This window comes from Emydura macquarii, unplaced genomic scaffold (assembly GCF_026122565.2).
Source record: "Emydura macquarii macquarii isolate MOO-44397 ecotype Brisbane River unplaced genomic scaffold, CSIRO-AGI_Emac_v2 contig_2531, whole genome shotgun sequence".
In the NCBI taxonomy this organism is placed as follows: domain Eukaryota; kingdom Metazoa; phylum Chordata; order Testudines; family Chelidae; genus Emydura; species Emydura macquarii.
The window spans coordinates 8,120,907-8,146,656 of NW_027132668.1; the positions used below are offsets into that span (position 1 = coordinate 8,120,907).

Genomic DNA, 25,750 nt, shown 5'->3' on the forward strand with positions numbered 1-25,750 from the left:
TCCAAGCTGCACTGCCAGTAGTCTCAGCAAAGACAAGGAGAAATAATTCATGACTGACAAGAAATCAGGCTGCATAGTCATTCTTCACTAGGATCACCAGACACACAGGTGAATTTAGGGTGTTCTGAAACTATTCTATATTTCAAGTGTTTTCTTCACAAGATAAATTTTCATTAAAAATATTCTGCTAATTATCGCTGCACAGATCTACTTCTGAAAGAACAGTTACAGGGTTGTATTTATCAATTTACGGGAACAGAGAAGACAGCCAGTGTCCACTTACAGGACATGGTGGGGCATGATGTAACAATTCCCTCACATGGTACATTTTTACAGCAATAGTGGCTAACAGGTATAAATTGCCTCATTCGTCTCAGGGGCATTAACTCTGTATATGACCATACCAATTTAAAATGTCAATATTGTTTACTATTTTACTCTGATCATTTTAGTATAAAAGTCTAGCTGATGTGCTTTATGCAATATAGTTGGATTCGTTCAAAAGGATATGTTCCAGGAATCAGGTTGCATTGGAATGTGGTATCAAATATTTGAATTTTGTTTTGGTCCTTATGGGGCAATAGAGGGAAAAAGAGAGAGACAGGTGATGGTATGGAAAAGGATATGGGATGGGATTCTGACTTCCATCCAACAGTCAAAATTATTTCTTCTAATCAATAGAAGTTCATCTCCAACTTTAGAAATCTATTCATAAGCCACCGTATAAGAACATATCATATCACACACTTTGCCAATAGCTTCTAACAACATTCTGTAGTCTAATTTTAATATATGTTTACTTTAGACAAACATCTACTTTTATTCAGTAGTTATTTTTTGAATGTAATTAGTTACCAGACTAAGGAATCTGCTCCCTTTAACTGATATAGCAAGTTTAGCCTCTTCAAACTTTTCAGTTTTACTATTATTGATATACTATTAAAAATCACAACATAAGGTTTTCATGACACAAGTGTTAACAGAAAAATGTATAAAAACAAAAAGATTGCAGGGTTCCTCCACTTGAATTTAGGACAGTATGAAAGTATGTATCCAAAGTCTTAGAATTTAAAAACAGAAACAATCTACACCAACAACCAAAACAAAATTAGCATAGCATTGTCATCCTAGAAAGCACATTGTTTTATTATATCTGCACTCAACACAGCATTTTAAAAGTCACTTCCAAAACAAAAATATTTCAACTACAGTGTGTGCTAAATGCACAAAGAACAAGGGATGAAGAGTCATTCAAAAAGTAACAGATAGTAAAAACCTGTTTTTCATATCTTAACAGTTATGCCAGCCAGTTTCACTCCATTATGATGTCACATACATGAAGCATCATTATTAATGAATCGAGCCAGTCAATATGGGTCTGGTAAGTGACAGTTTTTCTGTAATATTCTGCCCTTTTGAAAAAATATTTCATATACTTTAAAAAAGTTTTAAACATTTTTATAAAATAGCATTTAAAATATTTTAAAAGTAAAATATTTTCCTAACTCTACATCGATCCATCATATTCTTCAACAGCAGGGTTTCCTCTTATATGTAATATGATACAATTATGTATTCTGGAATTTCAACAGAATTGAACTGTAACAGTCTCTGGCCGGCTGAAATAAAAACGGTAAGTTTACAATTTCCTATTTGCTATATGTTCCTCTACACTTTGTTGTTTAGAATTCTACAAAGAAAATTTTTACGTGTCACTCAAAGACCTTGAAGAGAAAATTACATATATATATATATTACACAAACACAAAATAATTTTCCATACCAAGTTTCTTTTCTCTGTTTTCTGATTATACCATGGTTCATCACGAAATGGATTACTCTGCCAGACATACTTCAGGATAGTATTTATTAGTGCTTTACTGAGTAGAATACAGAGGTATACAATAAGGAATACATTCATTGATCTAAAAAAAAAAATAAAACAACTTTTCCATTAGTATATAAAAGTGTACAGCGTTTATGAAAACTTTATGGTGAAGCTACTTAAGTCTAATTAATATTCATTAACAAATCTAATAATGTTATGATATTAAATAAGTTCTCTACAGTATTTCTCCAATGGAGAATAATATCACTAAGTCTTGGTTTACACTTAAAAGTTTACCAGCAAAACTTGATCATAAATTTTACCAACATTGCCATGCTGGTAAAAGCAGTAGTGTAGCTGTAATTATGCTAGTATCAAATGCTTATTGCAGGACAGCTGATGCCAGTTTCCTGAACCAGCACAAGCTATACTAGTATAAGCACTTTTATACGGATATAAGTTAAGGGTTTTGCTGGAATAACTATACCAGTATAATGGCAAAACCCTCCTAGTGTAGATAAGGCCTAACTCTCTTATCTCAAAGCATAAGAAAAAAAAAAAAGGGTTATTAACATCAGTGATGGGCATGAACTGAAAGCCCTGAACTGTACACCTTTAACAATAGGTAGAGCTCCTTCACTACTCCCCAGCAATTGTGAAAGGAAAAGAGAGGTACACAGGCTGATCACCATATCTGCCTTAAGCAATGGCATGATAGCTGCTACTGAAACACTGGATTAAGCTTTGTCGATATCTGGTAGTACAATGAGACTATGTAATTATCCCTGATATCTTTGGTAACAGGCAATCAATATCAGACCAAGTAACTTATACTCCCCTTACAGATGAGAGTGTATTCAGAAAGCAACAGGCTTTCATTAGCCTACGTTTGTTTGTGTAGAACACCATTCATTTTAGATAAAACACAAAAACAGAGACAGAGACAGACTGGTAGCACACAGTGTTTCTGCAGTTCGGTTCTGTTTGTCCTTTAGTATACTGTTCCAGACTGAAGTGCTTCAAAGGAGTTTTGTCTATTGAATTCAATATTTAATTGCTAAAAAGTAGGAATAAGGGTACCAGAACATGGCACAATCTGGTGATTCCATCAGTGGATCTACTCTAAGCAGTGAGAGTTATCATACTCTGGAATGGTGAAGAACAGCTGATTTCTAAAGGTAGCTAGCATTAAGAAGGGTTTGTTGTTGTTTTTAAAATAGTCATCCATTCGATAAGAGGAAAAAAATATAAAGGGAGCCCCTGGTGACACACAGAAACATATGATTTTTACTAAGTCTCTTTCTTCAACTCATATTCTAGTAAATGTAATGTATAGTTTTAGTGTAAACAAAAATTGCGTATATTATTTTTAAAATCCAAACATACTCCTCTCGCCCCAGAATAAATACTAAAAAGGACAACAAAAGCTTTACTTTTCTACAGCAGATCGTTTCTGTGATTTTGACTGGTAATTTAATGCCATCTTAGTTTCCATGCCAGTATATATAGCAACACCTGAAATAAGAAAAACTGTTTTAGTAAGGATTGTGATTTAAGATTATAAATGCAAGTATTAACGAACAGCACAAGATCAAGGAGGATATACAGTCCTCACATCAATAAAAAAATCTCTGATTGTCCTGCTATTTACATACCTACCATTACACCTTGCCTTGGCCATGTAAAGTAAAAAAAAAAAACTGGTTCAGATGATTTTCAGAAAATACAAACAGTTGTAGAATTGTAACAAAGGCAGACTAAGAAAGAGAGAGGTTACTTACCATGTATAACAACTGGAGTTCTTTGAAATGTGTAGTCCCTATCTGTGTTCCACTGTGGGTACCCATGTACTCCATGAACCTGAGAATGGAAATATTTTGCTAGTAGCATCCATTGGTTCCCATCTGTGCTCTTCTCCTCATGCTCCAGATCGACAGCATGAGAGGTGGTGCAGACTGACTTCTTCTCCTGTTCCTTCTCTACCATGAATCATGGGAGAACCCAGGAAGAGGGGAAGATGGATGGATATTGGACTACAGATAGAGACCACACATCTCAAAGAACTACAGTTACTATACAAGGTAAGTAGCCTCTTTTTCTTCGAGTGATGGTCCATATGTGTATTCCACTGTGGTGACTGACAAGCACTGCTCACGGATGAGGAGGAGGGTGCAAGGACTTACGCAGCATGGATAACTGAAGGACTGCTGATCCAAATGAAGCATTGGCTGCAGAGCCTTGGACTAGAGCATAATGTCTTGTGAAGGTATGTATGCCTTGCGCCTTGCAGTTGTTAATCAGTGGCAGATGAAGTGATACTACCAAAGCTAACTTTGCTTTGGTAAGTGGGCCCTCAAACTTTTCAGGGAAGGATATCAACTGACTGATAACAGGGCAGGATACTGTCTGAAATCCACTTGGAAAGCTCTGAGAAGAGATCACTTGTTCCTTCATCCATTCTGCCATGAACAAAACAAACAATCTAGGTGATTTCCTAAAGGACTGTTATTTGTTGGTGGAGTGCCAATGCCTGGCATATATCCAGGGAATAAAGTCTCCTCTCCTCATTAGTGGCACATAGTTTCAGAAAAAACAAACAAGTAGTCTCTTTTAGGCAAAAGCCTTAGAGAACTTTGCAGTGAATTTTGGGTGTAGTCTTGGCATAATTTTATCTCTATGGAAAATTGCATACGGTAGATAAGCCATTAGGGCATCTAGTTCACCAGCCCTTGTGACTGATGTGGTGGCCACTAACATGGCAACCTTCACAGAGAGATGGGAGAAGGAGCAAGTCACTAAAGGTTTAAACAGTGATTCAGTTAATGCCGAAAGGACCAAAATTAAGGTACCATGCTGGAGTGGGTTTAGTTACTGGAGAGAAGCTTCTAACTAGACGATTTAGAAAACATAGTTACTGAATGAGTGAAAATAGAGTGGTCACTGATTGGAGGGTGGCAAGCACTTATTGCTGCCAAGTGCACTCATAGGGAGCTAAGGGGAAAATCTGAAGTCTTCAGGGTGAGCAGACAATCTAAAATAGTGGGAATATCCAGTCATTTGTGGACATGTGGTGATGTTGGGCCCAAAATAGAAAATCTTCCATTTAGGCACTTTCTGGTGGATTCCTTCCTGCTATTGTTAAGCATGACTTGAACTGCTAACAACATGTCTGTTCTAGATTTGATGTCCATCTAAATACCAGGCTGTGAAGTGGACACACACTGGATTGGGATGTCTGATCTTGCCCTGTCCTATGTCAGAAGGTCCAGAAAGATCAGAGGCTGATGTGTGGTCGAGTTGACAGCTGGACAAGGTTAGACAACCAAAACTGTCTGGGCCATCTGGAAGCAATGAGGATGATCACCACCCCATCTTGCTGGATCTTCCTGAGGACTCGAGGTAAAAGAGGAATGGGAAGAAAGGGACACATAGGGATTAAGATGGAGTCCTGACCCTGAACTTCTCTGGACCAGTACGTCTTGCATTTACTGTTTTCTTGTTCTACAAATAGGTTCCAAGATGGGAATCCCAATTGCCTGAATACACTCTTCACCATGGAATCATATAGCTCTCATCTGTGGTTGACTGAGAAGTGTCTGCTGAGCCTGTCCACTAATGTTCTGTGTATCCCAGGAGTTGTTCTGATGATAGGATGATTTGGTGACTAATACACCAATTCCACAGGTTGACCATATCTATGCACGGGGGTATGGATCTCGCTCACCCTTCTGTTGATGTAGTTTCACTGTTGTCATGTTGTTTGATATCACCTGAATATGTTGGGATTATACGAGCAATAACAATTGCTTGCAGGCTTCTTGGAAAGATCTCAGCTGCATTTATGTGCATCCTTGACTCTTGGTGAGTCCATGTTTCTTTTCTTGTGCTGTGTGTTTGTCCAAATGGGTGCCCCATCCTAGGAGGAAGGTGTCTAATCATATTCTTCTGGACATGGAACAAAAGGAAATTCCTGTGCACATCTTCTCCCTGCACTGCCACCGCTTGCATGGCACATATACCATCTGAAGCCAAGCTTGTAGACAGAGATCCCAAAGTCTTGCAAAAGATGTCAAGTAGGTAGGATGCCATGCGACATAGAAGAATAAGACATGTATAAATCAATGACTGAAGGCTCGAAGTTGATTGATTAAATTATTCATTGACTGAAATCTGCCCAGAGGTAGCAAAACCCTGGCTTTACCTGAGTCCAGAGATGCACCAATAAATTATACGGTCTGCGATGGAATTAAAATGGACTTTTCTGTGTTCACGCAGATTCCCAGTGACACTAGAAAACTGAGGAGAGAGGAGGTTGATGTAATTACTTCCTGATGAGATCTCCCTGTCAATAGCCAATCATCCAGGTAAGGAAAGACTATTGAGTCATGGCATCAGACATGTGCTGCAATTACAGAAAATACTTTCATAAACATTCTGGACACTGTTGCTAGTCCAAAAGGGAGAAGAACCCTGTACTGATAATGATTTGGTCCTATAGTGAATCTCAGGAATCTTCTGTTAAAGAGACGGATGTAGATATGAAAATACCCTTCGTGTCAAGACCTGTGATCCAACTGTGTGTTTAGAGACAGAATTACTGATGCCTATCCACAATCTCAATCTGCAGATAAAGACATTGAGTTATTGGAGGTCTAAAATGGACCTCCACCCTCCTTTTTCTTGGGTATTAGGAAATATTTGGATAAAATCTTCCCCCTCCCCCAATGTTGAGGTGGTACCAGCTCTATAGTTCACTGATAAAGTAGGGAGTCTACCTCCTGAATGGAGTATCCTCTTATGAAAGTGGGGGTTTTCGAGGGTGAGGGAAGAGGAACTCTCTGGTGCAGCTGAACTGGATGATGTTAAGAACCCATTCGTCTCTTATCTGCCAGGCATGGAAAAATTTGGATAGACAGACACCAAAATGGATGTCTGGGTCAGAAGGAAATGGCATCTTAGTTGATTAGCAGCTCTTGAAGGCCTTGTTAAAAGTACTTCTTGATATGAGGTTGTCGCTGAAGGGAGGAGGAGGAGTGTTACATTTGGTTTTCTGGATCCTCTATTGCTTCTGTGGTGGTTTGTATCCCCTTTGGTGGTAGAAGGGTTGTGGTCTTGGTTTATAAGGCTGTCTATGACACTTCTTTCGTGCTAATGTATATAAAGTCAGGGAGCATACCGTTGTCCTTGAGTCTTTCAATGAGTGTAAAAGATTCATCTGTCTTTTCACTAAATAAATTATTCCCATCAAATGGCAAATGCTCTACAGCTGATTGAACCTCCCTGGGAAATCTCAAAGAGTGCAGTCAGGATTTGTAATATATAACAATAGCTGCAGTTATACTGAGGTCATGTCAGCTGCATCAACTGTAGCCTGTAGAGATGTTCTAGCCACCAATATATCCTCCTCAATAAGTACCTGAAATTGTGCCCTATCCTCTGGAGCAGTGGTTCTCAACCGGTGGTACGCATACCACCGGTGGTACTTCGAAGAAGGCTGGGTGGTACGCGAGCCATACCACGCCGCCAAAAGTCCCCCCCCCCCCCCCCCCGCGAAACCCTGCCGCCGCTGAAAGTCCCCCTCCCCTCACCCCCGCGAAACTCTGCCGCCGAAAAGGGGCAAATGGCGGCAGGGTTTTGGCGGAGGGCATTGTTCCCCCCATGTAACCCTGCCGCCGCCGAAATCCCCCCCCCCCCCCCGCTGCGAAACCCCGCCACCGCCGAAAGCCCCCCCCCCCCTTTTTTTCCCCGAGTGGTACTCGGGTCAGGTACAGTCAGGTCACGTACCTGACCAGAGTGGTACTCGGGAAAAAAAGGTTGAGAACTGCTGCTCTGGAGGGAAGTTATCTTTGAATTCAGAAATTTTTGAATAGTTGACAAAATCATATTTTGATAGCAAGGCCCGGTAATTGGCTACTTGGAATCGCATTCTGGTGGGAGTAAAGGCCTTTTTTCTAAGGAGGTCTGAACTTTTGGCTTCTTTACCTGGTGGAATGGACCTTTGGGTGCTGTTTCCTACTCATTCAGTGGCTACCTGAACCACCAAAGAATGGGTGGGAAAATGAAAATACTGTTACCTTGTATGGGACAAAGTACTTCTCTTCTGCCCTTTTAGGAGCAAAGCGCACTTGATGCTGGAGCATGCCACATAAGCCCGGTAGGCTCCAAGATGGCATTGTTAATGGAGAGTGCCACTTTGCTAGGTTCTGCACTCTGTAAAATATCCAGAAGTCTGTAAGGTATCTCCTGAATTTCGTCCAAAGGAATCTGGAGCTCATCCACAACTCCTCAATAGATCTTGAAACTATTTATGGTCATCTGGTGCAGACCAACGGATACTAATAGCAAAAATCTTCCAGTCTCAGGCACGTGGTATGCATGTGTACCCACAGTGAAACACACAGAGAGACCAGCACTCGAAGCAGCAGCATTCACATTCCATTTCTAATTCACAATTTTTCATCTTGAATCTACACCATGTTCTTCACAATTCTTGCGTTGGAGTGTCTTTTGACATGCTATCCAGTGCAACTGTACAAAGTATTTTTGAATAGTCCATATTGTAATTCTACATTATTTGTCCAGCTTTAATTTTAGAAACTAAATGATAGGTTATAAGAAGTATTTTATGCAAGCCTAAATTACATGATGCATCCAAGAACAAAAGAAATCCGTAGATTTTGCTCTCTTCAGCAGAACCTAGTCATTCATTTTTTAAAAAATATTAGAGTTCATTTGTTTTTGCACATTCCATTAATAAGAGCTTCAGAGACTAAAAAATAGAAGATTAAACACAACAATTATAATCAGTTGTAAACAAAAAGTGTATCGAAGGGACATATTAAATAGCCTCTAATGATGTACACTGGGTCATAACTCATTGCTAAAAATAAGACATTATCCCAGCACAGCATGCGTGCTGGAATAATTCCATATGTTGGGTGTGTTATTAACAAGGTCAACAGTAACCGCCCAAGAAGTGGCAATATCTTAGCTTGATACGCAGTTTTACTGAGTTTATAAAACAGTCCTATGATATTTTAAATAATAAAAAATACAAATTAATTATACCACATAAATTGTTCTTTATTCCAAGTAAACAAGGGAAGTTTGACAACATCTCTCCTCTAATCATTTACTGGTGGGTTTCTTCTGCAGAGAGAAAGTTGCAAAATTGAAATTTCTAAATTCCTTGCTATTCATCATCTTCCCTGTTGGAACGAGAAGGTGGTGCACCATGTAGTCTGGTCACGGAGCCCAAACCATCAAGGAGAATGGGGACATGAAGCAACTGAACTACAACTTCCCTGATACATTGAGGCAGCATTTCCAAATAAAAATATTTCAGTTTTTGGGTGTTTGGTTTGTCAACAAAAAACTGAAATTTTCTGCAGAAAGCAGACACTTTATGGAGGGGAAAAGGTTCAGATGAAAATCCAACTCTCTGTTGAAGAACAGTTTTAAGAGAAAAATGTTGGCCAGCCCCACATATATCGGGTTGGGATAACAATTCACCTGCCCTAATGATTCAGCAACAGAGACTCAATATTTCCCTACGGCTCATTTACTGCCAACACAATTGGGCTTTTGAGCACACACTGCATGTCATAGCCACACCGAACCAACAACTTTGTGGATTAAAGCCACACATTTACATGCAGAATTTAGGAGACATTTCCTTCCAAGTTCTGTTGTTGATAGCTAATTCTCAAAGATTATTACATACAAAACCAATTGCTATTTCAAGAAAAAAGGGTGTCATTGCTATTGCATGGCAGTTGTGATTGTCTCAGTTATCTTAATAATGACAAAAGTACACCCTGTGTGGTACAGATGTAATTCAGGCAATGCAAGGGAAGATCTATGCCCAAGTAATTGTATTTATAGATTTTAACTTGGTTTAACATTTACATTTTAATTGAGAATACATTTTCATCATTTATTAATTCAAATATTTACCAAAGATTCTCTCTGTGTTCTTTAAAGTAGCTCCTCTAAGAAGCAGATTTTCAGATCCTAATGGCCTATAAAAGATAAGGATTATCAAAAGTATGTTAAGTGTTCAGAGAGAGAAAACAGACTGTTATGAAAATCACATGAAACGTAACAGATAGTGTTAGCAACAGAAAAAGTATTGCTCATTTTTTAATTCTGGACTTTCACTTAACAAGCAATCAGCATTTGCAGTTTGCATTTGGGATTTTTTTATTAAAGATTTAAGGTCAAGATTTTGAGATATATGAATACCTAAAGTTAAGATCCTAAATCCATATTTAGACATTGATATAAGTAATCTGATTTACAGAAGTGTTGAGAATCCAGCAGCTACCATTGACATCAGTGAGTTTTTTTGGTGAACACCACTTCTGATAATCAGGCCATGTATTCATGGTACTTAAATATAGACTCAGGAACCTAATTTTCGGCACCTACTTTTGAAAATGTTGGTCTGAATCTTTCTTGGCTTATGTAAATTAAATTGCCTTGACTCTCAAACATGTTGATGGGTACAATACATTGTTCAATTTTAATTCAAGTTAATATATACGTAGAACTTACTGGTTGGTATCTGAGTTATACTCTAGAACATATAAAGGTGAACACATTTACAATCGCTTACTGAAAAGCATAAGACATTATTGTGATGATCCAGATGAGCAGATCTTTAAAGTCTAATATGTAATGCAAGCTACTATGTATCTGAAGAAGCAGTGTCTGTTTTAGAGACAAATAGCATGCAGAACTGCACAGATGCACATTATCATCAGGGGTTCCTTCAGAAATGGGATCCTTATCCAAAAACATATACATTTAAACATTGGATATAATTATTAAATCATTACCATATACATTTATATACAAGATGGCACTCATTTACAGCTAAAAATTACAAAAAGAAGTACTTCACCCCTGAGCAAGATGAATGGCACATACACAGATGTATGTATTGTGACACCTGAAAGATCAAGATCTGCCTGGAGCTCTCAAGTGTCAGGTGGCTGAAGAAAAGCTGCCTCAGGGCTGAGAAACTGTAGTTGTAGTGCCCAGACGGGTGAGAGGAACTTCACTTTGCACTTGTCTATACACAGTTTTTATACCATTTTAACTATATTGGTTTAGAAACCAACATAGTGAAATACACTTTACTGATGCAAGCACCTTTATACAATATAACTGCAACCATACTAGGTGGGAACACCAATTTAAGTAGATTGGTTTCTATACTGATACATAGTTAAAATTAGTACAAAAGTTGAGCCTATACTTGCACAGCAAGTGGAGTTGAAAAGTGCTACATGGTCCCTGATCTGAATGGTTCTCTGTGTGGTCAAAAATATTTGGCTTGCACATGAGTACTTGTGGTAAGGAAAAATTACTATTAAACAAACGCTTCAATTGTTTGAAACTGAAATATTCTAAGAGCTAAAACAGCCAACTTACATGCAGTGGCTAGCTATGGGTGGGCTTTGAAATTAGGCCACCCAAGCTCCACTTAGGCTACCTTGGCAACTGGAGTGTCGGGCAGCTTAGTTTCTGGCCGGTTGCTCCACGTGACCGGAAGCAGGAAGTTCAGGAAGTGCTTGTTTTTTGGCTGGCCCACTCGTGTCAACCACAGGCCCTGCCAAAAACAAAATCACTTTTGGCTACACCCCTGCTTACATGTGACATTTACTGAAATTTATGGGAATGCCTTAAGTGTTCAAAGAGGAGCAGCCAATTCTGGCAAGAATTATCTGCATTTATTGCAGGGCATTTTTATATGTTGTTATTTCAAGTGGTTCTGTGGTGCAAGAGAAGATTCAGAGCTACATTCAACCCTGACGTAAGCATGAGAGCAGCTCTTCTTAAAACAAAGGAATTTGGACCATAAATCTCATTATGCAAAGATAACTGAAAAATGCATATGGAGATTGTTTTAAACAGTGCTATCCAAGACATACATGTCATAATGTAACCAAATTATCTTGCTTTACTTCTCACCCCTGAAAATTGTACAGTCTATTTTTGTTCACGGATTAGGATGGGAAACTCTGTTTGCAAAGATTGCTGATTTCAAGCTCTTTTTCTCTCTCCCTTTTCAAGTTAACTGCAAAGCAATTTGATTGAGCAAAAGAATTTTAATATCAGAAAAGAAAAAAGACTGTTTTGATAGCAGATTGCTATAAAGGAATGTTCAAGGTATCCAAAGTTTTAAGAATTGATACAGTACTTCAAATGTATCTTATGAGAAGCAAGTATTTTTATACTGTGTGCTGGGAATCTGTGTGCTAAATATCAGCAATGAATTGAAAACCATTTTGTAATCTCGTTGAATTTCAAGATCTGTTTTGCTTGGTCCTTCAAGGAAACTAATGATAAAGGACGTTTGGATATTCAAAAAGTGGTGTTTTAAATCTGAGTCCATATTCGACTAGGAGAGTGCTCCAGCACTGTGCTAGAAGGCACTGTGCTACTGGAGGTGCTGTGTCTTAGAAAAGATGTAAAGCCTGGATCTGACCACTTGTGGACATTTCATGACATTGTTGCAAGGATCAAGCTGGACCAAATTCCAATTTGTATAAGGGAAGGTTATTCCCCTATAATCTTGTTCAGCATCTTTCTGTCTTCTTCTGTCCTACCTGGCAACAACTCTTATGGACAGCATTCAGACCCTACGAAATCAGGAAGCAGGAGGAAAATATCTGTCAATCATACTGAGTATATAGGACCCAATCCACCCCACTGACTCACTGAGGTGAGGTGGGAGGGATGTAGAACGTGGGAAGATTATAACAAACAGGATTACTAATGTCACACATCCCTTTTCTCCCATCCTAATTGACAAAAGCCCTTACAGATAAAGGATATAGTATATGATGTCATCCCAAAGGAGGGTTTGTGTGTAATGGAGCTTGGAAAGCCAACTAGCCAAACTATCAGTGGCAAAAGACAACCAGCTGGAAGTGACAGTGGAAAGTATACAGCTATGATCAGGTGGTCACACCAGATAAAGGCAGATATCTCAACACTCTGTGCACCAGATTTTGCCATACCATTCCATACCATGAGAAGAGTGACACTTATGATGTAAGAAAAAGGTTTGCACACTTTGGCTATGGACACACAATACAGTCTTTCACCTATAATGGTTTTACTGGTGCCCTTGCTTTTATTGCAACTCTCAAAGCAGACAGAACAGTTGCTTAGAGTTTAAGTTTTAGGCATGAACTCTACTGAAGAGAGAAACATTATGGAATCACACCCTTCTTGAAGCCTGGCTTTAAAATGCTGAGGATGCACTGAAAAGAGCAACCTTACACACCCTCCTCTTTCTCCAATATCCAGTGAATGAAGATGCACTAATCCAAGAGAATGTTGTCAATGCTGATTACTTTCTGCTTCGGCTTACAAAGGTCATTCAGCAACTTCCTTCAAGAAATCTACAATTAAATATCTCTGCTCAATCTCTAGGCCATCCCTCAAGGCTAGGTGTTCCAAGTAGGAGAAGCTGGCTGGTCTTCGAGATAGCAATTCTGGCCTATTGGGTAGCATCTAAAGACAAGTCTATGGTGATGCTCGTGAGGTCAGAACACAAAAGATGATGAAGCCACGAACGAGTCAGCAAGATCATTTTTATCTAGCAGCTCTACAGAACAGGATTAGGTGAAGGAAACAGTATCCCAGTTCCTTGCTTCAATCCCAGGCCAATGTAACTTCCCCATAGTTTTGGGACAGAAGTACACTCCAAAATGCGGTTAACATGACGGTCTTGCTGGAGTCAAGCCAACTGATTGTTCTGGACTCAGCTGTTGGCACACTTCCTGGAAGACCTGAGGTGCAGGCTCCACTTTCCCCATCCTCCAGAGGAGTTCCCGTAGCTTAGAGAGACACTGTTCTGAGGGAGGTAGGAAAATGCTCTGTCCAAACACAGATGAGGGTAAGTGGGAAGGGAAACAAGCATGGAGCTATGTGTTCCCATTTCCTGTTCATATATGCCACTGCAGTTTGGTTATTATTTGCATTATCTAGTCCCTATTGGCTAACTAAGGTTGGGGCCCCATTGTGCTAAACACTGCATATAGAGAATAAGAGGCAGTCCTTGCTGCAAAGGAGTTTATAATCTAAACAGACAAACAAGGGTAGGGGAAAAGCAATAACATGCAAGCAGAGTGAACTGAGTTTTCATTTGCAAACATCAAGCTAGTTCCATGATTTGGGTGCATTTCGGGGTGGAGGGGCAGAATGGGGTGAGGTGTTATGACGTGAAGAGATTTATTGGTAGGAGATAGCAAAATGGAAAGGACAGAGAATATTGAAGGAAGGAATAGAGAGAAGAAAAAATGAAGGGCAGGTGGAGTTAGCCTGAGGTGTGAAGAGATTACGAGTAAAGGGATTGAAGCAAATAGCCAATCAGCTCATGGGAGAAAATGCCCAACCTAAGAGCCGGAGAATGCAGCCAACAGTGTTTGCAAAAGCTACTTCTGAGTTTGCTCTAGCGTGACTCTTTGGTTGGATCGACACAAGAGTTTTTCTTTTTCCTCAACCCACATGGTTCAGGAGAAGTGTGGACTCAGGATGTGCTAGAAAAGGACTCCAGGTCAAGAATGATCACCTAAAGCTCCAGCATGTTGGTATAGAGACAAGGAAAGCATCATTTCCTAGACTCAGAAGAAGTCTGACTTCAAGAGGCAAGTGTCATGACAAGAATGAGGGTGGTGCAGTACACAGAAGCTCAGGCCTATTGTATGTAGAGCGGAGGAAGCACCACATAGGACTGACTCCTTGAAAGACAGAGTGAGGGGAGAAAAGGAACAATGCCACTGAAGGAGCAGGAATCTCTGAAGATTATGTAAGTGGAAATGAGCCCAGCGTGGAGGGGAAAGCTAGGGTGTGCCTTGAAATCTATGCTATGTTTGAAGGAATTATCCTCCAAAGCAAGCAAAATATAAAATGGAGTCATAAGTTGAGGACAGGCTCTGGCCTTAAGGCACTATAGTGTATTGAAGTGCCTTTGTAAAAATGGCATTGCAGGATTCTATAATTCACTGTCTTGTGGATTTGCATTCAAATATGCTCCAGTTGCAATGGTTTGTTTCTGCTCTTTCTTATTTTACAGCCCCACAAACTCTCCCTGGAATTTGACAGTTCATCGCCTCTCATATTATCACCAGTAACAGAAGCTCTGCTGTCTGAATTAGGTTTCTCAGATACACCTGTGCAAGCCTGTGTTCAGATGTTATCAGTTAGAATTGCATTGAAAGGGAGTACACAGTATCCTGAGGGAGCCAGAACACCTTCACACACTAAGTAGAACTACTTGCAGAATTACTAATTGTGATATGTAACCTATCATTTAAATCTGCTAATGTACCAGATGACTGGAGAATAGCTAATGTGACGCCAATTTTCGGAAAAGCCTCCAGAGGCGATCCTGGAAATTACAGGCCAGCAAGCCTAACTTCAGTACCAGGCAAATTGGTTGAAACTATAGTAAAGAACAGAATTATCAGACACATAAATGAATATGATCTTTTTGGGGAAGAGTCAATCTGGTTTTTGTAAAGGGTAATCATACCTCACCAGTCTACTAAAATTCTTTGGCGGGGGGAGGGGATGTCAACAAGCATGTGGACAACGGTGATCCAGTGGATATAATGTACTTAGGTTTTCAGAAAGCTTTTGACAAGGTCCCTCACCAAAGGCTCTTAAGCAAAGTAAGCGGTCATGGAATAAGAGGGAAGGTACTCTTATGGATCAGTAACTGTTTAAAAGATAGGAAACAAAGGATAGGAATAAATGGCCAGTTTTAAGATTGGAGCGAGGTTAGTGGTGGTGTTCCCCAGGGGTCTGTACTGGGACAAGTACTGTTCAACATATTCATAAATGATCTGGGAAAAGGGGTAAACAGTGAGGTGGCAAAATTTGCAGATACAAAACTACTCAAGATAGTTAAGTCCAAAGCAGACTGTGAAGTGTTACAAAGGGATCTCACAAAACTGTGTGACTGGACAACAAAACGGCAGATGAAATTCAATGTTGATAAATGCAAAAGTAATGCACACTGGAAAACATAATCCGAACTATACCTATAAAATGATGGGATCTAAATTAGCTGTTACCACTCAAGAAAGATCTCTGAGTCATTGTGGATAGTTCTCTGAAAACATCCACTCAATGGTCAGCGGCAGTCAAAAAGCTAACAGAAAGTTGGGAATCATTAGGAAAGATAAGACAACAGAAAATATCGTATTGCCTCTTTATAAATCCACGGTATGCCCACGTCTTGAATAGTGTGTGCAGATCTGGTTGCCCCATCTCATAAAAGATATACTGAAATTGGAAAAGGTACAGAAAAGGGCAACTAAAATGATTAGGAGTATGGAACAGCTTCCATATGAGGGCAGATTAATAACACTGGGACTTTTCAACTTGGAAAAGAGATGACTAAGGGTGCATATGACAGAGGTGTGGAGAAAGTAAATAAGGCAGAATTATTTACTCCTTCTCATAACACAAGAACTAGGGGTCACCAAATGAAATTAATAGGTAGCAGGTTTAAAATGAAGAAAAGGAAGTATTTCTTCACATAAACGCAGAGTCATCCTGTGGAACTCCTTGCCAGATGATGTTGTGAAGGCCAAGACTATATCATGGTTCAAAAAAGAACTAGGTAAGTTAATGGAGAATAAGTCCATCAATCGCTATTAGCCAAGAGAGCAGGGATTGCTGTTTGCCAGAAGCAGGGAATAGCTGACAGGAAGGATCACTTGATGATTTCCTGTTCTATTCATCCCCTCTGAAGCACCTGGCATTGGTCACTGTCGGATGATAGGATACTGGACTAGAGGGACGATTGGTCTGACTCAGTTTGGCCATTACTTTGTTAGTAGGGAGAGACAGGAAGATTTGGAATAGCAGGAATTCCCATATCCACTGGATTCACTGATGCAGAGAACTGACACCCTGCAGCTACCCTGAGGTTAAGCCACTCTGAGGCTGAGCCATATCGAGGTTGAGCAGAGGGCTTAACAGGAGCCACTCTGGGAATGCAGAGCCCTGGCTGGCTCCTTGGTTGCTGGGCCTGTGAAAGTAGCCACAAAAGGAAAAGCTTGATCCTGTTTCTTTTGTTCTCTTTAGGCTGAGACCTGGACAGAAGCACATATAGGAGGGAGGATCTTCTTTCCCTCTGTAGCTGAGGCCCTTGATAGCGCAGACAGGAGGAATGGTGCATCCTTGTGCTGCTTTGTTTGTCTTTGCTTTTCCTCTCTAGCCTTGCTTCTGTGGGTCTTCAATCTCTTTTCTTGCACTAGAGGGATATCAAAGAAGAAAGTATATAGAAAAAGAGACAATGGCTCTTCCATGCTTCCAATGTGCAGGAAGCAAATTGGAGTTCTGAAGTGGGTAAATTGGAGCTTATATACCACCTATAAACTGATTGGTGGAAGATGAATTCTGTGTATATGGGCTCTTGCCAGGTAAAAGAGGAGAAAATGTACTGCCAATATATTTTGTGCCTCCAAGTTTATCCTATAGTTTCAGTGGGAAATTCTTCACTTCCTGTTCCAGACTGTTGAGTGGTATTGCTGTGCACCATTATATATTGCCACATTTCACTGCAGTGGTAAGTCTCTCTCTGTGAAATTTTTCCATTCCATATTTTAAGAAGCCTTGTTATAAGAAGAAACACTAAATTTGTGACTGCTCAGTGTTGTCTGCAATGTTAGTCCCCTGTCCTACAAATATTAGTCCCCTATCCTGCCTGCCTGTGTGGAGTCTTATTGACTTTGACAGCACTCAGTCTGTGAGGCAGAATCAGAGCCCTGAGCTGATCACCCTGCATATTATTGTTTGCAATGTACTTAAGTATGAAGGATAAAAGCGTATGATTCCTATTCTCCAGGGTTCCTCAGAATAATGAGTCACATTCAAGGTCAAGGTCCTTATCTTCAAGGCTCTCAATGGTTAGGCTCAGTATATCTAAAAACTCCTTTGATGAAGAGCATGGCTGACAACTCCAATTCTCATGCAGAATGGAACTTTTTCTACCATATGGGTGAAGCTCATCTTTTGCAGGAGCCGGACTGCGGAATGAACTCAGGACTATCACCGTCTAGTCCATGTGCAAGCTGCACTTCTTTGACCTTGGCTTCTCTAACAAATATAGCAGTATGTATATTTAAAACAAACAACAACAAAAAAAACCCCAAAACCCTATCAAAACCAAAGCCACCACATTGCACACAAAATTCTTCCTCTGCAGAGGAGACAAGAAAAAATGAACTACATGTGACAGATGTTAGTCAAGTTACTTAATGCACTACTATAATACTATATAATGCACAAAATAAAAACCTTACACACAATGTCTATGATACAGACAACCACTCATTAAGTGCTATCAAACCGATTACAAACTAAATATTAAAAACAGAATGCAATATGAAAAAAGCTAATTGAACAGATGAAGCATAAAATATTCACTATACACAAAATTAAATTTTGTAAACTTTTAAAATAAAAATTCCTACTGATAAATCAAGAAACCTTAGTAATGAAAACATACTTCTCCCTCAGGATCACCATATATTCAAGGACAAAAGAAACCTAGGTATTGTACATTAAAAATGCTTTTTCCCATTTACCTTGCAGTAGGGTCATTGCTGTCATGGTAAACATTTATTCGACCAACAAATCTGTAAGAGGAAAAAGTACTTTAGTATCAGTGCCAGATATTAATTTATTTGATATATATAACATATGTACACATGCGCACACAACCTGAGAAATACCCATAAAACATTTTTAAAATCTGTATTATGAGGATCTAAAATTTTATATACAGAGAGACTGCCTTTTACTTCTAAAAAACTTGCAAAAATACATTAAGTTGAAGATTATTTTTTAAATTGTCTATGAAGGTTCTATATTCTATAAATGTTTATTACCTGTTGGGTAACATTATAAAAATAATAGAGAAGTTTGAGGCTTGATTACCACCGACAGCTGGATCCTCAGCACTGTCAAATCGGACTATACCATCCAGTTCCTCTTCACTCCTCCTCCTCACCCTCCCTCCCTTTCGCTCTTCAGGGATCCCTCTCATGAGACTCTGCTTCTCAAGAGCCTTTTTAAAAAATTGGTGTCACATTAGCTATCCTCCAGTCATCCAGTGCAGAAATTGATTTAAATGATAGGTTACATACCACAATTAGTAGTTCTGCAATTTCACATTGGAGTTCCTTCAGAACTCCTTGTGTGGATAATATCTGATCTTAGTGACTTATTACTGTTTATTTTATTAATTTGTTGCAAAACCTCCTCTAGTGACACCTTAATCTAGACAGTTCCTCAGATTTGTCACCAAAAAAGAATGGCTCAGGTTTGGGAATCTCCCTCACATACTCAGCTGTGAAGACCAATGCAAAGAATTTTAGTTTCTCTACCGTGGCCTTATTTTCCTTGGATGGTAAACTGTCGTGAGCCACATTTGAAGAGGAAGAAGTTGCAACCTGGCAAACTGACCCACCTGTGTGCATGTGGACTTGTGGCCCAAGACCCTCAGGCACATGGAAACTGTCTTCGAAGGTTGACACCAATTTTTTAAAAAGGCTCCAGAGGCGATCCCAGCAATTACAGGCTGGCAAGCCTAACTTCAGAGCCAGGCAAATTGGATGAACATGATTTATTGGGGAAGAGTTAACCTGGTTTCTGTAAAGGGAAATCATGCCTCACCAATCTACTAGAATTCTTTGAGGGGGGGCCAACAAGCATGTGGACAAGGGTTTCAGATTGCTTTTGACAGGATTCCTCACTAATGCTCTTAAGCAAAGTAAGCAGTCATAGGATAAGAAAGGAGATCCTCTCATGGATCAGTAACTGGTTAAAAGATAGGAAACAAAGGATAGGAATAAAAGGTCAGTTTTCAGAATGGATAGAGGTAAATAGTGGTGTCCCCCACGGGTTTGTAGGGGGACCAGTACTGTTCAACATATTCATAAATAGTCTGGAAAAAGGGAAAAACAGTGAGGTGGCAACAAAATGGCAGATGAAATTCAATGTTGATAAATGCAAAGTAATGCACATTGGAAAACATAATCCCAAGTATACATATAAAATGATGGGCCTAAATTAGCTGTTTCTAAGATCTTTTTTGAGTGGTGTCATTGTGGATAGTTCTCTGAAAACATCCACTCAAAGTGCAGCAGCAGTAAAAAAAGACAAAAAAACCGCAAAACCCCAGAATGCTGGGCATCCGTAGGAAAGGGATTGATAATAAGACAGAAAATATAATATTGCTTCTATATAAATCAATGGTTTGCCCACATCTTGAATACTGCATGCAGATCTGGTTGCCTCATCACAAAAAAGATATACTGAATTGGAAAAGGTACAGAAAAGGGCAACTAAAATTATTAGGGGTATGGAACAGCTTTCATATGAGGAGAGATTAATAAGACTAGGACTTTTCATCTTGGAAAAGATATGACTGAGGGGGGATATGATAGAGGCCTACAAAATCATGACTGTAGTTGCAAAAGTAAATAAGGAAGTGTTATTTACTCCTGTGCATAACACAAGAACTAGGGATCACCAAATGAAATTAATAGACAGTAGGTTTAAAATAAACAGAAAGAAGTATTTCTTCATAGAAAGCACAGTCAACCTGTGGAACTCCTTGCCAGAGGGTGTTGTGAAGGCCAAGACTATAACAGGGTTAAAAAAAGAACTAGATACATTCATGGGTGATAGGTCCATCAATGGCTGTTAGCCAGAATGAGCAGAGATGCAAAACCATGCTCTGAAGCGTCCCAAGGCTCTGTTTGCCGGAAAATGGGAATGGGCGACAGGGGATGGAACACTGAATTATTACCTGTTCCATTCATTCCCTTGAAGCAGCTGCATTGGCCACTGTCGGAAGACAGGATACTGGACTAAATGGACTATTGGTCTGACCCCGTATGGCTGTTCTTATGTTCTAACTCTTCACCCCCTAGACAGGTTGGTATGCCTACCTCAGTTGATCCTGGACTCCTTGCAGTGGTGGATGTTTCAGGGGCATGTATGTCAGGGCATTCCCTTTTTCCGGCTCTTACCAACCAAGACTGTGGTCACCAACATCTCCCTGATAGGTTGGGGAGCACATCTGGGGTTGCTTAAGGTTCAATATTTGTAGTTGGAGCAGGAAGCTCCACTACATATCAACATGCTGGAGCTTCAGGCCATCAACAATGCCTGTTCAGTTTTCTAGACCACATCAGGGGCTTAGTGGTTCACATACTTACCGACAATACAACCACAATGTATCATGTGAACAAGCAATGGGGAGCATACTCCAGAGTGCTCTGCAAAGAGGAAATCAGGCTGTGGCAGTTCTGCATTCAGGAGAGTATCACTCTGATAGCTGACCACTTGCCCAGAGCCAGAATCATCTCACCGACCATCTCAGCAGGATTTTTTCCCTGAGTCACGACTTTTCTCTGAAGCCCAATGCTCTGTGAGTCATCTTTACAGATTCTGGCATCCCGATGATCGACCTGTTTGCTACAAAGGACAACAGGAAATGCCAGCTCTTCTGCTCCTGGGGGGGTCTCAGTCCGGGCTTCCTGACCAACACCTTCCACATTAGCTGGCAATCGGTTCTCCACTACACATTTTCTCTGATCCTAAGTGATCAGAGTGATCAGTGTTGGTCTTCTGACATTCTCATGTAGTCAGTTCAGCCACACATATCTTTTCCTCTCCATCCCAACCCGCTAACACAGAATCACAGATGCAATTTGCATCCCATGCACTGCAACCTGCATCTCGCTGCCTGGTTGCTCAGTGTTTGAATGAGAAGGAAGATCAATGTTTGCCAGCTGTTTGACAGGTCCTACTCAATATTAGAAAGCCTGTGCGGCAAAATGGAAGCAGTTTTTGACATGGTCTTGGCCCATGAAATTCAGCTGATGTTGGCTTGCATCCAAGATATCTTGGTGTACTTGCTGCATCCTCAGTCATGGGACCTTATGCTTAGCTCATTGAAGGTGCATCTGGTGGCAATCTCAGGGTTTCATCCAGCAATTCATGGGAGATCAGTATTTTCCAATGCCTTGGTAACAAGATTCTGAAAAGGAATTCTTCACCTCCATCTGCCAGTGTGTGATCCAATTCCTTTGTGGGACCTTAACACAATCTTAGCAGCTCTGATGGGACCTCCAGTCGAGCCTCTATCAACTTGTCCCTTTCCTCTCTCGTGTCAAAAACCTGCATTTCTGGTGGCACTAACATCTGCAAGGAAAGTCTGAGTTCCAAGCTTTGATGGCCGTGCCTCCTTACATGCAGTTCTCCAAAGACTAAGTGATGTTGTGGTCACACCCAAAATGTATGTTTAAAGTGGCCTCAGTTTCATTTGAACTAGGTGGTTTATTTGCCTGTGTTTTTTCCTAAGCTGTATTCATCCTCCAAGGAGCACCACCATCACACATTAGACATCAGATGACAACTAGCCTTCTACCTGGACAGGACTAAACCCTTTCATGTTTTGCCTAGACTGTTTGTGTCAATTATGGACTGTATGAAGGGACAGGCAGTGTCTTCACAAGCAATCATTAAGTCAATAACACCCTATACCAATGTTACATGCAAAATCGCTTTGAATACACCCCCTCAACGGATAAGAGCTCTTTCTATAGGAGCACAAACTACTGTTCTTAAATGACATCTCAACACGACATTTGCAGGGCTGCTACATGGTCGTTGATACATACACTTATGAACCATTATTAGGGATCACCCCCCGCAAACCACGGACAATGTTTGACCTGTGGGGATGGCATCATCAGGGAAAACACTTAACTAAGCTAACTAACTAATACTATGGACTAACTATACAGAACTGGAACAATTAAATCAAAAATTGAGGGACTGTGAGGTTAAGAACCACACAGAGCTCCAATTCCAGCCACAGGTAGTAAGAAGGAACTGGGGGATCAGGTCAAGTTGGCACTGCCTCATATCACTCGGGGAAGGGCCGTGGCCACAAGGCATGAGTGCCACCTCCTATGGGTACTGCTAGACAAAATTATCCCGCTCGTGCACACACCTAAGTGGAATACATGACTCCAACTACTTGAAGAACAACAAAATCTTTGCTTTAAAAACCAGTTAAAGTTGCTAAGTGGCAACAGTGTAATTCGCAGCCTTTAGAAAGTCCAAGAATTTAAAAGCAATGAAATTAATAGGACATTAGAAATCTCAGACTGCAAACGATAACATGAATAAAATCACTAGCATATTTGCAAGTAAGTGACTACAAGAGGTCAAGAATATCAGCAAAGCAAATTGGCAGGCTTTCCCCCCCAAAAAATATTCATAAATATGTTTCAGCAGTATTTGAATAGCTATACTGATAAGGAGGTACAGCTGAGACATGGATAGGAAGGCCATAAATGTCTTTGCAAGTATATAAAGGGACAGGACACTGTCAATTTACAAATCTTATGTTGCAAACAAATGTTTCTTAGCCCATGTTTTTAACACATTGAAGTATTACAGGAGGAAGATATTGAAAAATTCACTTTATTTGTCACTATGCTCCTTATACCATTTGAATTTCCTCTCTGGTTGGATAGGACAATGAAAAATCAGTTTCACTTTGAAGTTCTTAGACTGCAATGCTTAGGTTTCAAATCAACCACTTCACTGGATTTTTTTTTTTTTAATGGTCTTAAATTTCAATTTGGGGCTAAGTTTGAACTGATAGCATCCCTTTAATAATGATGGTACATCATTTTATAGTTTGTTTACAGGATACCTTAGTGGAATATACTAATACTATAAAGATGTACATTATTTTCTTACTTATAAAGGTCAGGCTGAGGTTGTTCACATTCAATGGTAGCATGCAGTGCATCTATGTCTTGTTCATTATGAAACGCCTTTGTATCTTGAACAGCATAGTAAGTCTAGAATGAATGAGAAAGGTGCAACAAAAATCAAATAAGTCAGAAGACATGCAGTGACCAAGTTCTTTCAGTTATATAAATAAGGGCTCTGAAGAAGGTACATTTTTTATATTTTTGTTAGACTGTCAACAACCATGTAATATGATTCTCACTAAAATCTGCACTTCCAAATTCAGATCTGGAATTTTCTTCTGCCTACCACAGCTCACAGATAATTTATAAACTGCAAAGAAATCACTCTTTTCCTCTAATCTAAGCAACCTAAACTCTAAGTGAAATAGATTTGCTTTTTCTTACTTTTTTACATAAAGGTCCATATTTCCAAAGAGGTGCATGTCTAAGTGTCCCCAATGTTGCACAAACCAGTGTTGCACATGTGTATACACATGCACATCTCTAGTTTATGTTTCACCTGTGAGTGCCCATGTTGGGCACATACAAAAGTGCACGTACACATAAGCAAGCACCAGTTAGAAAGCTCCTCATAAAATGACTCAATGGTAAGGAAATAGGCTGACGTCTTAATGAAGAAAAAATTACACAAACTAGTATCTTTGCTTACACTGTTATATAGGATATTACTATGCATTGTTTGCAAAAAAGTTTGGGTTATAAACTTCTGAAAATAAAAAAATATATAGTATTTTATTACTTTATGACTAGATTCACCATCCAAACTAGCTGTTGTAACAAAACATGTTCCATCCGCTCTGCTGCTTGAAAGAAATATTAAGTCACATGGGAATGTTTCATCTTCTTTTACCATCACAATGTCTCCAACCTAAGAAAATAAATAGAAAATAAAACACATTTATCATTTGTTAAATAGCCTAAAGTTTAGATTCCAAGGATGAAATCCTTGTCTCACTGAAGTGTATGGAAAAATTCTCATAGACTTTAATAGGGCTAAGATTTCATCACAAGAGTAAGGAACTGCAGAGACAAATTCTTCAAAGGAGTACTACATCCTGTAAGACAATAAATAATACTTAGCACTTGTACAGTATCTACCCTCTGAGGATCTCAAACACTTCACAAACATTCTTTGAGTAAGCCTTACAACATTCCTTTGAGATATGTATGTATATGGTATTACCCCTATTTTACAGATGAAAACACTGAGGCACTGATAGCTTACACGAGTCAGGTCAGAAGCGTGACTCTGGAGTCTGACTCCATGCCTAAACTGGGGATGACCCAGTATCATTGGCTGTTGAAAAAAAATATTTGTTTTAATTGAAAGACAAATTTTTAGCAAACATTTTAATGAAAAGTTCATCTGGTTTCCCATCCATTTTTGGTGGCCAGAAAATTAATTAAGATTTCTGTAATCCTAACTAATACTTCTACCGATCTTGTCAACAATACTATAGGCTTCTAATTGTGTGCCACTGTACAATGAAGCAGCCCCCAAATGCAAAGGATTATTTTAAAGATTTTCTTTTTCTCACAGAGGCAATTTTTGGCATATAATCGTTAACTCAGATTTAAATATAGGAGGTCAAAGAATTTTAAAAAAGTTGCAAGAATGTAGTCATTGGGGTTGTCAAAATATCAACATTTCAATGAAAAATTCCATTAAAAAATTGAATTTTGACAAGCTGAACATTTGACTAATGTGGATTTCTTGCGTTGCCTATTTTATCATGCTAAGATGCCCTTGACTAAGTAATTTCTAGTGAATCATTGTGCTCTTACCAGATGGATTTAATATGGTCACAATGAGTTTCATAACAGAAAACTATGAAGATAAAGACTGAATTTTAACATCATCAAAACAAACTTAGGAAGTGAGCAATTTTAAAAATACTCAATCATTGTTGATTTCCAAAATATTTGTGTAAGTATAAAAGTAAAAATCAACAGTTTAGTTAGGACTTGTTAAAATGTATTTTTACATTTGCCAGATTGTGGAAAGAATTCCAAATGAATTAGCTCAGCCCCCTGACCCAACTTCTGTATCTGCGTACTTTGAAATGATTTGGGTATTTTTGTAAAG

General features: G+C 39.4%; 1 protein-coding gene across 2 annotated transcripts in view; it reads right to left on the reverse strand.

Moving 5' to 3' along the window:
* ATP11A (ATPase phospholipid transporting 11A) overlaps nt 1-25,750 on the reverse strand; it is a 231,571-nt gene that overhangs the window by 52,951 nt on the left and 152,870 nt on the right. For both annotated transcript variants that reach the window (XM_067563678.1, XM_067563679.1), the window contains exons 6-11: nt 24,404-24,532; nt 23,648-23,751; nt 18,448-18,498; nt 9,785-9,849; nt 3,262-3,343; nt 1,784-1,925 (exon numbers count right to left, since the gene is read on the reverse strand). In XM_067563678.1, the coding sequence (XP_067419779.1) occupies nt 1,784-1,925; nt 3,262-3,343; nt 9,785-9,849; nt 18,448-18,498; nt 23,648-23,751; nt 24,404-24,532 (573 nt within the window). The remainder of the gene's footprint in view (nt 1-1,783; nt 1,926-3,261; nt 3,344-9,784; nt 9,850-18,447; nt 18,499-23,647; nt 23,752-24,403; nt 24,533-25,750) is intronic.